Raw genomic sequence first — 15,218 nt, 5'->3', positions numbered from 1 at the left:
AGCAATTAAGACTTTCTTTGTCAAACCATTATCTTAATGCTGTTTGTAGTTAATTCTTAATATTGAGGATAAAGCTGGCTATAATTTACTTGCTCAGCATTCTGATAATGGCTAATATTACTTTAATTGTTAAAGATGTTAAGTGTTTCTTTTGAAATTGTCTCAGATTCCAGATGTGATGCATCAGAAGAATTCCGAAAAGATCAGAATAATCCACTTGACTTACATGAACTATTGACTGAAATACAGAGTTTGCGAGTGCAGCTTGAAAGAAGCATAGAGACAAACAAGTCTTTGCATGAAAAATTAGAGGAACAGCTTTCAAAAGAAAAGAGAGAGGAGGTGGGATCAGTGTCAGCTGTGAATATCAACCATCTTTTCAAACAAGAATCTCAGCATTATGCAGGAATGAATGGTACTGTGCCATACATGCTTTTGTTATACTGTAGAACCTGTGCCTTGTTCTTTAAAGATGCTCTTAAAGCCGTATACAACATCAACTGTACGTTTGGGACCTGCCCGTCGGCCTTTCAAATCCCTTTCCTGTTAGAGCTATTAGTGCATGGGGAGGTGAAATGCACACTGCACTGTCTTATAGCCTCCAACTGTCACTTCCTTTTCATTCAAGAAAAGCATTTGCAGACAGTCTCTGGGATGGAAGGATGCCTACATTAAATTCCCGTAAATTTTGCTTACCTGGGGGTTCTATTTTTAATGCAGAGCTCTACAGTGTTTGCTAAGGGTGAGTATGTATTACTCAAGAATGATCAATAAGAGCACTAAACGATCTTTGTATAAATTGCCCCCTTTTTGCCCTTGAGGAGTATTTTACCTTTATTTCAATCACTGTTAAGTGATACCGTTTTAGCAAATCAGAGAAAATGTAGTGTTTACACTCAGGGTTAAATTATTGTCCCAGTAGAGATGTACATGGGCTACAGAGGGCACAAGAATGTTCTTCCTTGCTGCTAAAGTACTCTGCATAGTGGCAGCTTTCCATATGTCCAGCGTAAAGCCACCTCTCCTACTGCCTGTACGGATATACATCATGTTATGGGAAGCAATAATAATGGGGCTTTTTGGGTCCATACACTTCACCTGAACATGCCTACCTAAATCTTATGCACCACACAGAGCAACAGCACCAGTCAGAGGATTAGTGTGAGAGCTCATGAGACACAACAGGGTTTTTTACCACCTTACTACTTTTGTGGGGCCCATCGTGTCCAATCAGCATCATACTTCAGATGAAATACATAATGAGCATAACTCTACACTGCTCTGTGCAAGTAAGAAAGATGCAGACTGTAGCAGATAACATTTATGGGTTGCTACCGTTCTTTATGCACTTTATACTTGAACACTAAATTAGTCACGTGTTCCATATGGGGATGGTTCCTTAGGGCCAGTCATGATCAAGTAGGTGTGGAACAGCTATTGTGAGGAAACTGTACCACCAGTATCCCCAAATTGCATTTGTTCCTGGTTAGTTTCTGGGTAGAATCCTAGATGTTACTTTTGACCTGCATCAGGTAGAGTAGATAGGAGCTGGAGAAGCTCGTTATTTCTTTAAGAAAATGGTGAATAGAGTTACAATAGCTTGGTTTGATATGGACTAGAAGGACTTCTTGGAATGTCAACAGCTGAATTTGTTAGCTTTCTAGATGTACTGTGATTAGTCTTTAGTAAAAGTCATAGGTACTTTAGGTAAGTCATAGGTACTTAGGGAATTTGGAAGGTCTGAAGAGGGGGAATATAGATATAATCTTAAGTATGGTATAGCTGTGGAGAGTGTCATGCTTTTTGTGGAGTTAATGGGAAGCTTACATTTGTTGATTAAAATGTCTTCATCAGGATGTATTTTAGATTTGCTGACTATGACTTGATTTTGGGAGATATCTAGAACTTTGGATAGATGCTAAAAAGATTAATGTAGATAAATACTGGAAGATATATGGTGTGGTACTAGAAAATTAGCTGTTTTTCCCTGCTTCCTGAGTCCAAGTGCAGCATCAGCAGAAAAAAAGGAACAGAAGTAGAGCTAGGAAGTTTTTTTAATGCATGTTAACTTCTACTGATATACTCTTCCTTGTCCCTTTTTTATGTATAGGAAATCTTTGCAAATGCCCTGCTACCAGCAGAAACATTTGTGAGCTGGAGAAACATGGCCATTGCATTTCGCTAGTGAAAACAGGTACACCCAAAAGTATCTTAAACTTGCTTGTTGTCAGTATCCCAGACTTGCTGTTTAAGAGAAGTCTAGTGTCAATTAATTCTACATGTACGGATAAAAAAATTAAACTATTTTTCTGTCCCAGGTACACATTCAGCCTCTAAAGACGATTTAGACAGCACTTCACACTGCAGTAGCACTTCATCTTCCAGTACAACATGTACCCCTCGTCTTGTGCCTGGACATCGTATGTGGGCAGACAAAAATGGGCGCCACGTTCTTGGCTTGATTGAGGATTATAATGCTCTGCGGAAGCAGATTTCAGAAGGGCAACAGGTTTTAGCAGAAATGGAGATTTCTTTAAGAGAGGTCACTGGTACGAAACTGCAGGAGCCTGGAATAAAGGTAAACAGTGAAAGCTGTTAAGAGGATGGTGAATTTTACCTAGAGGTGCAAAATGTGTAGGTTACAAAAGCAAAGAACTAGGTTAATGGTGCAGCAGGTGCCATTAACTGAATAACTCTGTCAGGACACCTCAACCTTGACTGCCCAAGTCTCATCTAGACGCAGGCACCTATTTGTGATTCTGGGTTAATGAAGCTACAGATAAATTAGTTACTTCTGGCCCTTTAATAAGCAATCTCACTTTTACTTGCAACTTGAAATGAGGTGAAACTACTTGCTTTTACTATGGAAATTGGTGTTTGTTACACTGGAAACGATAAAAAAGCCAAACAAAAACAACAACAAAAAATTCAGATAAAACTCTAAAATGCTTTAGAAAGGGCTTAAACTAGGGGTATGCATCAGTAACCTAAGGATAAAAATAATTAAGGAGATTTTCTTGTAATGAAGGCTTGGGATAAACCCAGGAAATACGAGACAATTAAAAGAAATCTGATACAGCTGGTAAAGTTCCCCACTTACTTGTATTCAGCCCTTTAGTAACACCAGGTGATAACTGTACATTAACAATTGATGGATGCTAATGAAGGCTGTTTCATATTAGGGAAGCTTTTTAATATTTTTCCACTTCCTGGTATCAATGGAACACTTTAGCAGTATCAGTAGCTAGTCTAGGAACTCGAATATCTCATTAATGATCGCATACTGTCTTCTAAGGCATAGTGTATCATCCTTTCTGCATCATGTGTGACACAGTGATAGCAAGTCATGGTGCTCTTGCTGTAGTCTTAAACATAATAAGTCTTAAACCAGTAAAATGTTTGCCTTGTATTGAATAATGGCAATCCTTTTCCTCTAGAATCAGGAGAACAACTAGTCTTTCCTTATGCTAATTTTTTCTTGATTAATATTGTTAATTTCTGGATACAGTTAATGATAGCATATTTGAGGTGGACTGAATAAGACAGATCTGCCTACAAACTTCAACAAAAGGGAAGGAACAATCTGTACATGTCCGTGGCAGCTAATAAGGAACTAAGAAACTTAAACAGCAACAGGAAAGGCTTGGATCAGGCGTTTGAAACAACATGCCAGTGGGTAAAAACAGTGAAACACTGGAATGGAGGCTGCTCAGAGACACTGCTCCTGGAGGTGCTTTTAAGAACAGATTACGTGAATGTTGGAAAAATTACATGTAATGCTTTCCTGCCTTGGAGTGGGAAAGTAAACTAGGTGACTAATGAAGGTCCTTTTCACTCCTATGACTCTATGATAATATAATGTTGTAAAAAACATGCTTACTGCTCTTCAAAAACCAGAAGGTCTTAACTGCATGGATAAATTCGTGCTACTACTTTTTCTAGTTACAATTATTAAAGCTATTGAAGATGCAGTCTTCAACAATTCTGAAATTTTTTGTGGTATCACACGTGTGCTCACACACTAAAATGATATCTGAATGACACTTAAGACTTTCTAAGGTATCATATATTTTCGAATGACCTAGTTAAGATACTGATAATGACTGAAAAAGTAATCTGTCTAAGTTTTTAACTTGTTTTGTTAGTGTAAAGATAAAAGCAGTAAGTTTCGTAATGTGCCATTTTCTATCAAGCTTTACATCACTGAAGTTTCAAACTACTTAGCAAATGGGATATTTTATGTGACAGGAGGATTCTGGTTAGATAACAATGCTAAATAAGTATTCAAATGATGTGCTGCATGGGGCAGGAACTGTGAATGCTTTTCTTTCATTACCCTTCCCCCTTCTGTATCTCCATTGCTTTGGTAATTCATTTGCTCCCCTTGCATTCTTTCCCTCCTTTATTTCACATTTATGCAATTTCTTCAATTTGGTTTTCTCATCTGTCAGCAGAGGAAAACATTTTATGTGTGTCCTGATAGTTATTTTAGCGTTAAATGGAACAGTTTAAAGGGTCTGCTAAGGAAGAAACATCTATATTGCTTAAATTGATGTCTGTAATCATTTGACTTTCAAATAACGTGACACGAAATGTAAATGGAGAAAGAGGAGAGTTGCCAACTATTACCATGTGGCACAGCAAATCTAGTAAATATAATCTATTATTAATCATGGTTATTGATAATGATAAATCCCCTCCCTTCCTGAAATTCTCAGATAATGCATAATTCAGCAGTCTTTGTAAACTAACAAATTAGCTTTTGTGGCACACAATAGCTGTGTACATCATCTTAAATATGAATTCATACCAACTGGATTTAAACCATTAATTAAGATTACATTTTCATAATGTTTTAAGCATAAAATATAACATGTCTCTAATCCTATGATATAGGTACCAGACCAGGCATTGCTGCATAGCTTTTCCGCAAATATTCACACAGTACAGCAGATTTTAGAAGAGGCTGCGCGTTTACTGAAACTTCTCTGGAGAGTTTCCCTTCCACTGAAGGCTGTACACGGTACTACCCATGGCACTCAGGTACTATTATGTTTCATTTTGGTGGGTTGTTTGTTTTAACTGTTGTAACGTGTCAAGGAAGATGCACCAGTTAGGAACATGTCATTTGGGAAAATCTTTTGAAAATCATGAACCCAGGATGTCTCTGGACACATGGATTTAGTTAGCTCTCATCACTGAAGGCTAAGGCTGAATTGGTGCTGGTGTTCTATCCTGATCATATTGTATACCGGGGTGTTTATTTACAAAATACTTTATTTTAAAGATGTAATCTGTTACCCTGTTACATGATATTCAGGAAACCAAGGCAGGTGGCAAACGTTCCATTTCAACAAGAAAAGGTTTGGACTCCCTGTTATAGAACCAAATTCAATTTGATTATGTATATACTAGTAACAACAGAAACTGCAGCAACTTTGATGTAATCTGACCTACATTTTCCTTTTACGTTTTTGATGCCTAAGCTGTAAAATAGGATGCTTTTTAAAAAGGGTGACAAAACCCCGAGACAAGTTTTATAACATTTTAACTAAAAAGGATTGCACTATGCAAATGAATGGAAGTAAACTGAATGAGGAATGAATTATCTATGCTGTCATAATACCACCACTCAGTAATGAAACTGTTTCAAACTCTGGCTTTAAAATAAATCTAAAGTGTTTTCACTGAGGTTTTTGTATACGTTTCTTAAGGGAGGCAGGATATTGCTGGAAAAAAACTTTAGGAAAGTAAATATTTTATATATATTTTTTAATAACATTTTTGTTGTTATTTTCTAGCATCCTTAAATGTGTAAAATCACAAAAGCAGTAAGAATGAACTGTGCTGTCTAATATGCTTCACTGATGTTTCAGCTCCCTATTTGGGATGTCTTGACAAATGTGTATACTTCCATTTTTATCCTTATGTGTATATTCTATATAGACAGCTGTATGTTGGCCTGGATTGCAGTATCTGAACATACCGTACACACACAGAGGTCTTTCAAACGTGTATGTGTGATGCATCTAATGCTTTACTGTCATACTGATCTAAACCTTCTTGATCTGGATCAGTCTCTTCTCAAAATCTGACCTCAATGCACGGGGGATCCGAGTTCCCAGGACTGCACCTTATTGGAGCCTAATAGAATCTTTTCTAGAGTTTGTTATCCAACATCCTGAGATCTTAAGGACATTAGATTGCTTCTGATGTCTTAAATGCAGTATATGAAAGAATCTCTCTTGAAGCTTGATTGTAAAAGGTACTGAGCATTCACTGCCTTCTCTTCAGCCCCACAGGAGTTGTGAGTAATCAGTTCTTCTGAAGAGCTAAATGCTAGGGGCAAATTCCAGAAGATGCTATTATTTAACAAGAGGCACAACAAGAAGAAAAATATACAAGCTTCAGTTTGCATGAGGATCCAGATCAGTGATACTGGCAGACTATGCCAGGGCTACTCGTAGTCCTGTTTTAAAAGATAATAACCATAACTTAGTTGGAATTGGTGGTGAAAACTGAACCTTGAATAATGATACCGTCAACTAATTTTGCAAGAAAAGTGTCCCGGTCATTTGTGCAATGCCTTTCAGCCCATCAACTAAAGGCAGCATCAACTATTAACAGAACACTGGAGGAGGAAGCTAGAAGTTCTGAACCTGACGGACAGGATACTTGCTGATCCCATAGCACTGGCCTTCATTATATTTTCTAGTTGAGCGGGGGGGGGAGAGAGGAATGGAAGTTTAAAAACAAAAATAGGCACTGGTGTTTGTTAAGACTTTTCTCAGACTAGCAGAAAAATTACTTGCACTAAAAGCCAGCTAAGAATTGTAGTTGTCTCTTGGCAGATGTCATAGAATCATATGTCATTGGGGATGTGAATGTGGAAGGACAGGCGCTCAGTGGTGTTTCACTCCTTTAAGTTGGTCATACTCTAAGGAAGCTTGAGGGCTCTTGTACAGAAGTATTTAGCAATGAACAACGTACGAAGTACTTATTATATAATGCCTTAATACAATATTTTCTTCTCTCAATTTAGGATGAAGGAATGAAAGCAGAAATATTTAGATTACGTAAGAAACTGTCCGAGCAAGAGAAGAAGTTACATAGCACAGTGAAACGCTTGCACTCCACAAACCAGCTAAAGGAAAACATGGAGAAAGTCATCATTGACCAGTGTAAGTGTATGCTTTATTACTGGTTCTTTTTGTATTTTTGTAGTCTATGGCTACCTCTAAAATTGGAGAAACAACAAAATGAACATAGGCGCCCATTCTTTTGCAGTTGCTCTGACTGGTGTTTACTTGTGCGCACTCAGTGCGTTAGTGACAAACGATTCACGAGGTTCAGACTGTACAGAACTGATGGAGCCTCATTCAGATGGAAGAAAGTTGTCCAACTACAAAAGGCTGCATAGAATAACATGAGAAGCAGTTCATGGTTTTACACAACCCACTGATAATGTGTCAATCCATGCAGCTGCCACTAATTGCCACAAATTACTTGAGTTACTCCATTTCAGATACTGCCATTCCCCAAGTTTTCTGCCTCTGACAGGAACTGCTGTAGGATAAAGTTACTGTTGCTGTAGACCATTCCAGCCAAAGTTTTTGATGATGTCCTTCTGAAAATTGTGATTTTTGCCTCAGTCTTGATAAATGTGGAATTAGGCTTTTAGATTTTCTGTGGTGCCTATCTTATCTGTTGCATGTATCGCACTAGATAGCTGAATACTGGGAAAAGCCAAAGCAGCAGCAAAGGAGATTTGTCAATGCTCTACACTAGACTGAGAAGTGCAAGAGAACGGAAGGCTCAGAAGGGAAACAAAAGCTTACTATGAGTCATTTTTTAAAGAAAAATTAGGACATGCTGTGAAATGATATCTTACTCTTAGCAGCTGTATCTAGAAAATTATCTGGAAACATGACAACAAGTGGGACATGGACTATATTGTAGCTGTGTTAAGCCAGGTGACTGTTTGAAGAGATTCATCTCTTCTGCTTTAGAGTTTAATCACTCATCAGAAGAGATTTGAATGGAGCTAATGTCTTCTCTACCTTCATGCTATGGCAATATGTGTATTGGGGGAGGAGGATTTAATTTTCTTCATTTAAAAAAAAAAATCTATCCTTACCTTCTCTTAGAGGTGGGACTAAATGACTCATTAGTCTATGCTAGAATGGCACTTGTGTTATCAGTAATTCATCTAGACTGTACAATGTTACACATCATACAAAGTTGTGAAAATGGCCATAATACCGTAAGTTACTCAGGTCGTTTAAATGTAATGTAGAGGAATAAATGTTATTTTGCTCCATAGCCTGTAATTTTTATATCTAAGGTACATGTATCTTCTGCCTGCAGATTTTTTTTTTTAAGCATTTATGGGCTAGTTTTTGGTCACTTCTTTCAGAATTGTTATATTAAATGATGTACAAGTTACTTATACTAAATCCAAAATTATGTTTTGTTCAGGTTTTAAAGCTAAATAATAGCTCAGTTTGGGGTTGTCATATAAAAATCAAAGCTATTCTATTCTGTCTGTCCAAATAATATCCCTGAGGTAGATTTACTGGTTTAGTTTGGTCAGTTCCTAGTTCCAGTGACATCTCAGACATACTGGGTAATTTCAGTAGGGCTGGGCAGAGTATAAATCAGCAGAGAATTTACCCTTATGGCCAAAATGTTATCCCCACAGCCACTCCATCCACCCATACTTTCAAATAGAAAACCACAGCTCCCCCTTAGTTTGCTCACTCCTTTTCAGGGCATTCAACCTCATCTGAACTAGGTCCTGATAAAATGAAGCCTGCATTTTCTGAAATCTCCTTAATGCAAAGTACTGCCTGGCCAGCAGCACCTTCGCTATTAGTGTCACATCCTCTAAATTCTCTTCATGTACTGAATTTAATATTTTTGATTTAGAAAAATCTAGTTTGCCAGGTGAAATGAATTTACTAGCAGAGTTCTTTATGAGCAGAGAGCGCTCTGCTACACAGAAAGGCCTAGGTACGATTTTCTGTAAGTTTCATTGATTATGGGAATTACGGATGTCAAATTACCTTTCCCTTAAAGAGCAATTTCAGAAATGTTTCTAAATTGCATTGGTACACAAATTCCTGACCAAGCATACAACAAAACTGGGGGATCATATGAAGCTGCTGGATTTTGTTAGGATGCTTACACTTGTTTTTGTTGTTTCTTCCTTTCTCCTTTTGCTAGTAAGAAAGCAAAGGCATCGCAGTAGGTGACCTTGCCTTCCTTCATTCTCCAAACGTCCTGTTAGCTGGCCACTCCACTGAGGATATTCAAGTTCCCTCTGTTATTTAGTTGAGCATTCCTAAATATATTTAGAGGCAGAGACTGGAACATTCTTGTGGCTCAGAGTCTTCTGTGTGCTTTTTCTGGCGAGAGAACGCATTGCTTATAAACCTCATCTGAACCTCTGGACATGTAACAATGCAGTGCCAAATTGCAGTAATCTGCCAAGGGTATAATTATCTCATGACAGCTACACCCTTGGAGTTGCTGGGTTCTTATTATTGTAATGAAAAATTTTTATTATGGCTAAATTGTTTATTTTTGAGACTGGAATATTAAATTGGTACTTGTGAATGGTATTTTTCAGCAGTTATGGAGCTGACACAGATTAGAGAATCACATATTTAACCTGACATTTCTAAATATCAGTTTTGTTTAGAAACATCCCCTCCTCCATTCACAGGTCTCGCGCTGTCCCCACAGAGGCAAACTAGCTGGATGAATAGAGAAAACTTGGAACCCTTCAGAGCAAGCCACTGACATGATTTCCCCTAAGCATATATAGGTTGCTTTGTCCTTGAACTGCTGGAGGAGCTGGCTGACATCTTTTGCCATCTGTCCTCTTCCCAGCACATCGTCCCCCATAACCTCTCCACTGCACCATTTTTCTCCCCCTTCTGCTAACTGCCCTCCCCCGTGCAAGTAGGCTCCCTAATAGATCAAACTGTAGTTAGGTCATGCACCATCTCCCCTTAAAATTAACAGAAAGTCTTCCTTTGATGACTTAGATCGAGGGAACCAGGTCATCGGTATGGCAGGGGGCTGTTCATACCTCTCACGTTAAATGTAGTGATGAGCTATGCGTGTTTTCACATGTATCGTTCTTGTTACGGTAGACAAACTTTAAAAACACTTCCCTGATGTGTCGCTCTGAAAAAGAGGATTATACGCTAGATGATGGAACATAGGCCGGGGGTAGGAAATGGCGTTCTAGTGCCGGCACTGCTTTGGACCCATCCTGTGGTCCTGACTGACGACTCCTGCTCTTCCCTAACTCTGCCTGCCTGTACAGCATTGCCCCTTAATTTTGGGTTGTTGCAACTGTTGTTTGTGCATCAGCCTGAGGTTCTGAACAGGGCTCGGGAGGGAGTAACAGTTCTGGATTTTGGTAAGAAAGTTGAAGTGGTGGTCGGGGGCTGTGTGTGATTGCCTGGTCGCTGCCCATCAAGTAGCTGCGAGTTCATACACGATTTAAAATTTGGTCTTAAGACTTGAATACAGAGACTATAGAAAGACTGTGCAGTATTCTTTTTAATCTCCTCTTTCTTTCCAGTGGTTTTAACTCATGATGTCTTGAAGAAGGCTAGAGGAAACCTAGAAGTAAGTAAAAGTTTTGCTTGCATTTAATGCCTTGGTATATACTCATTAGAAATATGCATTTGTTTTTGTTGTTTCTTCCTTTCTCCTTTTGCTAGTAAGAAAGCAAAGGCATCGCAGTAGGTGACCTTGCCTTCCTTCATTCTCCAAACGTCCTGTTAGCTGGCCACTCCACTGAGGATATTCAAGTTCCCTCTGTTATTTAGTTGAGCATTCCTAAATATATTTAGAGGCAGAGACTGGAACATTCTTGTGGCTCAGAGTCTTCTGTGTGCTTTTTCTGGCGAGAGAACGCATTGCTTATAAACCTCATCTGAACCTCTGGACATGTAACAATGCAGTGCCAAATTGCAGTAATCTGCCAAGGGTATAATTATCTCATGACAGCTACACCCTTGGAGTTGCTGGGTTCTTATTATTGTAATGAAAAATTTTTATTATGGCTAAATTGTTTATTTTTGAGACTGGAATATTAAATTGGTACTTGTGAATGGTATTTTTCAGCAGTTATGGAGCTGACACAGATTAGAGAATCACATATTTAACCTGACATTTCTAAATATCAGTTTTGTTTAGAAACATCCCCTCCTCCATTCACAGGTCTCGCGCTGTCCCCACAGAGGCAAACTAGCTGGATGAATAGAGAAAACTTGGAACCCTTCAGAGCAAGCCACTGACATGATTTCCCCTAAGCATATATAGGTTGCTTTGTCCTTGAACTGCTGGAGGAGCTGGCTGACATCTTTTGCCATCTGTCCTCTTCCCAGCACATCGTCCCCCATAACCTCTCCACTGCACCATTTTTCTCCCCCTTCTGCTAACTGCCCTCCCCCGTGCAAGTAGGCTCCCTAATAGATCAAACTGTAGTTAGGTCATGCACCATCTCCCCTTAAAATTAACAGAAAGTCTTCCTTTGATGACTTAGATCGAGGGAACCAGGTCATCGGTATGGCAGGGGGCTGTTCATACCTCTCACGTTAAATGTAGTGATGAGCTATGCGTGTTTTCACATGTATCGTTCTTGTTACGGTAGACAAACTTTAAAAACACTTCCCTGATGTGTCGCTCTGAAAAAGAGGATTATACGCTAGATGATGGAACATAGGCCGGGGGTAGGAAATGGCGTTCTAGTGCCGGCACTGCTTTGGACCCATCCTGTGGTCCTGACTGACGACTCCTGCTCTTCCCTAACTCTGCCTGCCTGTACAGCATTGCCCCTTAATTTTGGGTTGTTGCAACTGTTGTTTGTGCATCAGCCTGAGGTTCTGAACAGGGCTCGAGAGGGAGTAACAGTTCTGGATTTTGGTAAGAAAGTTGAAGTGGTGGTCGGGGGCTGTGTGTGATTGCCTGGTCGCTGCCCATCAAGTAGCTGCGAGTTCATACACGATTTAAAATTTGGTCTTAAGACTTGAATACAGAGACTATAGAAAGACTGTGCAGTATTCTTTTTAATCTCCTCTTTCTTTCCAGTGGTTTTAACTCATGATGTCTTGAAGAAGGCTAGAGGAAACCTAGAAGTAAGTAAAAGTTTTGCTTGCATTTAATGCCTTGGTATATACTCATTAGAAATATGCATTGCTGTGTCAGTAGTATTTTGCAGAATTAGTCCGATTTGCTTTAGGTTTGCTACCTAATCAAGTCTGGGTGACAGCAGTTTAGTATGATAAATATTCTGCAATGTTTGATGTTTAAATTAGAGTTTTATGACTGACCATGTAAACAGCTAAACCCTCTCCTTTCTGATGCTTTCCCTAGATTAATATTCATGTCTATCATCTTCTTCCAGTAGTTTATTTTCAGCAGATCACAGTCCAATAACCTGTCAACTGAGTAAGTTCACAAAAGGCACCCTTATTTAGAGCTTGTGTGTGTGCTAATAACGGGTGGTGCTTTTTTTTAAAATATAGACCCAACAGGCAAAGCTTTCGCAAACAGCTATTTGCTAATGCAGTGTATTAAATTAGTTTGAGTGTTTAAGTAAGTAATCACTGTTCAGATTTGATTTCTCCCAGCAGGTTCAGGCTTTACTCCCAGAAGGTTGTAATACACTTCTTGACTCCTAAATCCCATCCTTCTCCTCACACCACTCCACTCTGAATGATTGTACATTTCTGACCCCTTCCTTAAATTTTCCTCTACCCTTTTCCGTGAATCTCTTCTCCCTGACCCTCGTCGGCAGTGCTTTCCTGAGCACTTCCCCATGCAGCTGCGGTCCTATTGTTGTCTCAGCTCTACCTGAGTTAGAAAGTGATGACATAAAAAAGTGTTTCTGCTTACGGAAGTCTTATCACATTAATTTGAAGATTTGCTGAACACAGGTGCTCCTATTTGCAGATCCTTTTGCAGCGTTATGGCCCAGGGGTAGGGACAAATTGTGTCCATTTGAAGTACTGTAAAATAGTAATAATTACTGCTTTTCTAACCAGGTCCCACCAACTGAAAATCAAAAATCACCTTCCTATACCAGCAAAAAAAGGATTCTCTGAAGGAGAAAGTTCCACTAATAAAGACTGGTCCTGTGACTGTTGTTTGCTTCTTTATGCCTTACTATTTATTGGTGTAAAAATATTTGTTCAGCTCTTCTAACAGAATCAGCCTTTGACCAAAAAAAAGAAAGGAAAAAAAAAAAAAATCTTTTGGTAAATAACTTATTTAACATTTTCTGTAATGTAAAAGATGGTTTTTAATATTTATTACAGAAGCAAGGTACTGGAGGTATTGAAGAAAAATCCAGATTTTTTTAAAGTTGGCTCATTTGAAATTTTATATTTGTACTTGTCATGTTATAAAACTATTTGTTGTTTTAGTCAAAAGGTCCTGAAAGAATCAAGAACACGATCCACCTTCCAAACTGTTTCTCTACTGCTAAAAGAATGTAGGTTAAAAAAAAATAATTCTTGTTTTGTTAATAATTCCAGTTGTCATTGTTTTGTAGTAAATATGTTCAATATTTTAGAGCATTTTAAACATGGCTGGAAGATTTGTCTAGAAGCTGCCTGCTGCTGAGCTTTCTTATTGCCCTGTTAGAAACTTAGATTGATGCTAGATCTGAAAATATTACTTAGAATCAGACAATTAAAATGAAAAATAATCACAGATGCATTTGTGTTGTTTTGTTTGGAACATCAGACTTTGAGCACTTACTGAACAAAGAAGCCCCATTAGAGTGTTCGTTTTCCTGAGTTCAGCTAAAATTAATCCAGTCCTTATCGGCAGTGTTTGTACGGTATGGTAGAAGCACTCGTCATGGCTAAGTGGGGGTGTTGGAAACTTGCTTTCAGGAAGCCATAACTGAAAGACATCGTGCTGTTGGCAAAACATTAGTGTCGTCCCCTGTCCCCCCTCACCCTCCCCGAGCCCTGTACAGAGAGGACAGAAGGCCGTATGAGGGACACGGCCAAACAGTGTTGAAATCTTTCTGCTAAAAACTCTGAAAAAATATTTCTTAAGTTTATTTAAATCTTTTGCTATGGGTTTTTATCTCTCATGTTGATACATATAATAGTGATATTTTGGCAAGGCCAGAGAACACCAGCATAAACCATGCCTAGTTGCGCTAGATAACTTGCCCTTGTCATCCAGGAAGGTTAGCACTAGGTCTGGGAAATCTCAGCACGGGGTTGTGGTTATACTTGGTCCTTGGATACTGCACTCTAGAGAATAACCAACATGTACCAGGCTTTCACAAAACATGAATTTGTGCTCATTGAAACGTGGCTGTGGCGATAGGTGGCCGTTACACCCACTGAGTTGGTGGAGAGCTGCAGGCCGTTCTGACTGGTCTGGTAGTACATGCGCAACACATACAGGCTAAGGCAAGTCCAAAGATCTCCCCTCGTTTGTTCAAATTAGTTTCCCAACAGTTAGCTGAATATCATCAAACTCTTGAGTACCACAAAGATGCTCTAAATCACCTTGCTTCTAAGTTGCAGCTTGATATTAAGTGGTTGGAGCCGCTGCATCCTCCCTTTGACCCCTGCACTCCTAAGTTCGGGGTGGTTGCCAGTACGGTAGCTAGGTATGGCACAGGTCACGGATAATCTGGTCCTCGGCCCTGGTTAGCGGGATGGGCTCCCACACAACCATCGTGCAGCTCAGTTTTTATTAAAGAAAGCCAACGTAAAGCCATGCACTTTCAGGGTGCCCGTTTCTGTGGTCCCTGGTATGACCTGCTTTTTGCACGTTCACGTTCTGAAGTATGAAAATGGATTTAATGGGAGGTCCCACAGCCTTCCTGGAGGTGTCGTGCTCTGAGAAATGTTGCGTGCCTTGGGGATCCCAACCTACAGTCCTTACCTGAGTTGGCCTGAACCTCCATCTCAAGTTAGGGCTGCTGAGTACTTGGCACCTCTAGTCCGTCAGGGGAAATGAAAATTCAATAACAAAACATCTTTAGCTGACAAAAACTCATTTGTCTGGATCAGAGGAAAGATGCCAGAAACATTGGAAAGGTAAAAATAAACTTTGCAGATTGAAAAAGGGGGAGATGAGGGAAGAGCATGCAGTCAAACTTGTTCTTCAGTCTCTTCACACATTATTGTCCTCACAGCTCACTAAAAACGTCAAGTTAATTTTAC

At 39.2% G+C, this 15,218-nt stretch overlaps 1 protein-coding gene across 1 annotated transcript in view; it reads left to right on the top strand.

Moving 5' to 3' along the window:
* CDK5RAP2 (CDK5 regulatory subunit associated protein 2) overlaps nt 1-13,267 on the top strand; it is an 82,868-nt gene extending 69,601 nt beyond the window's left edge. Inside the window, exons 31-37 of the mRNA XM_009319338.1 lie at nt 167-415; nt 2,111-2,194; nt 2,319-2,578; nt 4,897-5,043; nt 7,043-7,181; nt 10,598-10,644; nt 13,068-13,267. Of these exons, the coding sequence (XP_009317613.1) occupies nt 167-415; nt 2,111-2,194; nt 2,319-2,578; nt 4,897-5,043; nt 7,043-7,181; nt 10,598-10,644; nt 13,068-13,127 (986 nt within the window). The 3' untranslated portion in view covers nt 13,128-13,267. The remainder of the gene's footprint in view (nt 1-166; nt 416-2,110; nt 2,195-2,318; nt 2,579-4,896; nt 5,044-7,042; nt 7,182-10,597; nt 10,645-13,067) is intronic.
* The last annotated feature ends 1,951 nt before the right edge of the window (nt 13,268-15,218 follow it).

This window comes from Pygoscelis adeliae, unplaced genomic scaffold, assembly GCF_000699105.1.
Source record: "Pygoscelis adeliae isolate BGI_AS28 unplaced genomic scaffold, ASM69910v1 Scaffold270, whole genome shotgun sequence".
In the NCBI taxonomy this organism is placed as follows: domain Eukaryota; kingdom Metazoa; phylum Chordata; class Aves; order Sphenisciformes; family Spheniscidae; genus Pygoscelis; species Pygoscelis adeliae.
This window is presented reverse-complemented; position numbering and strand designations above follow the sequence as displayed.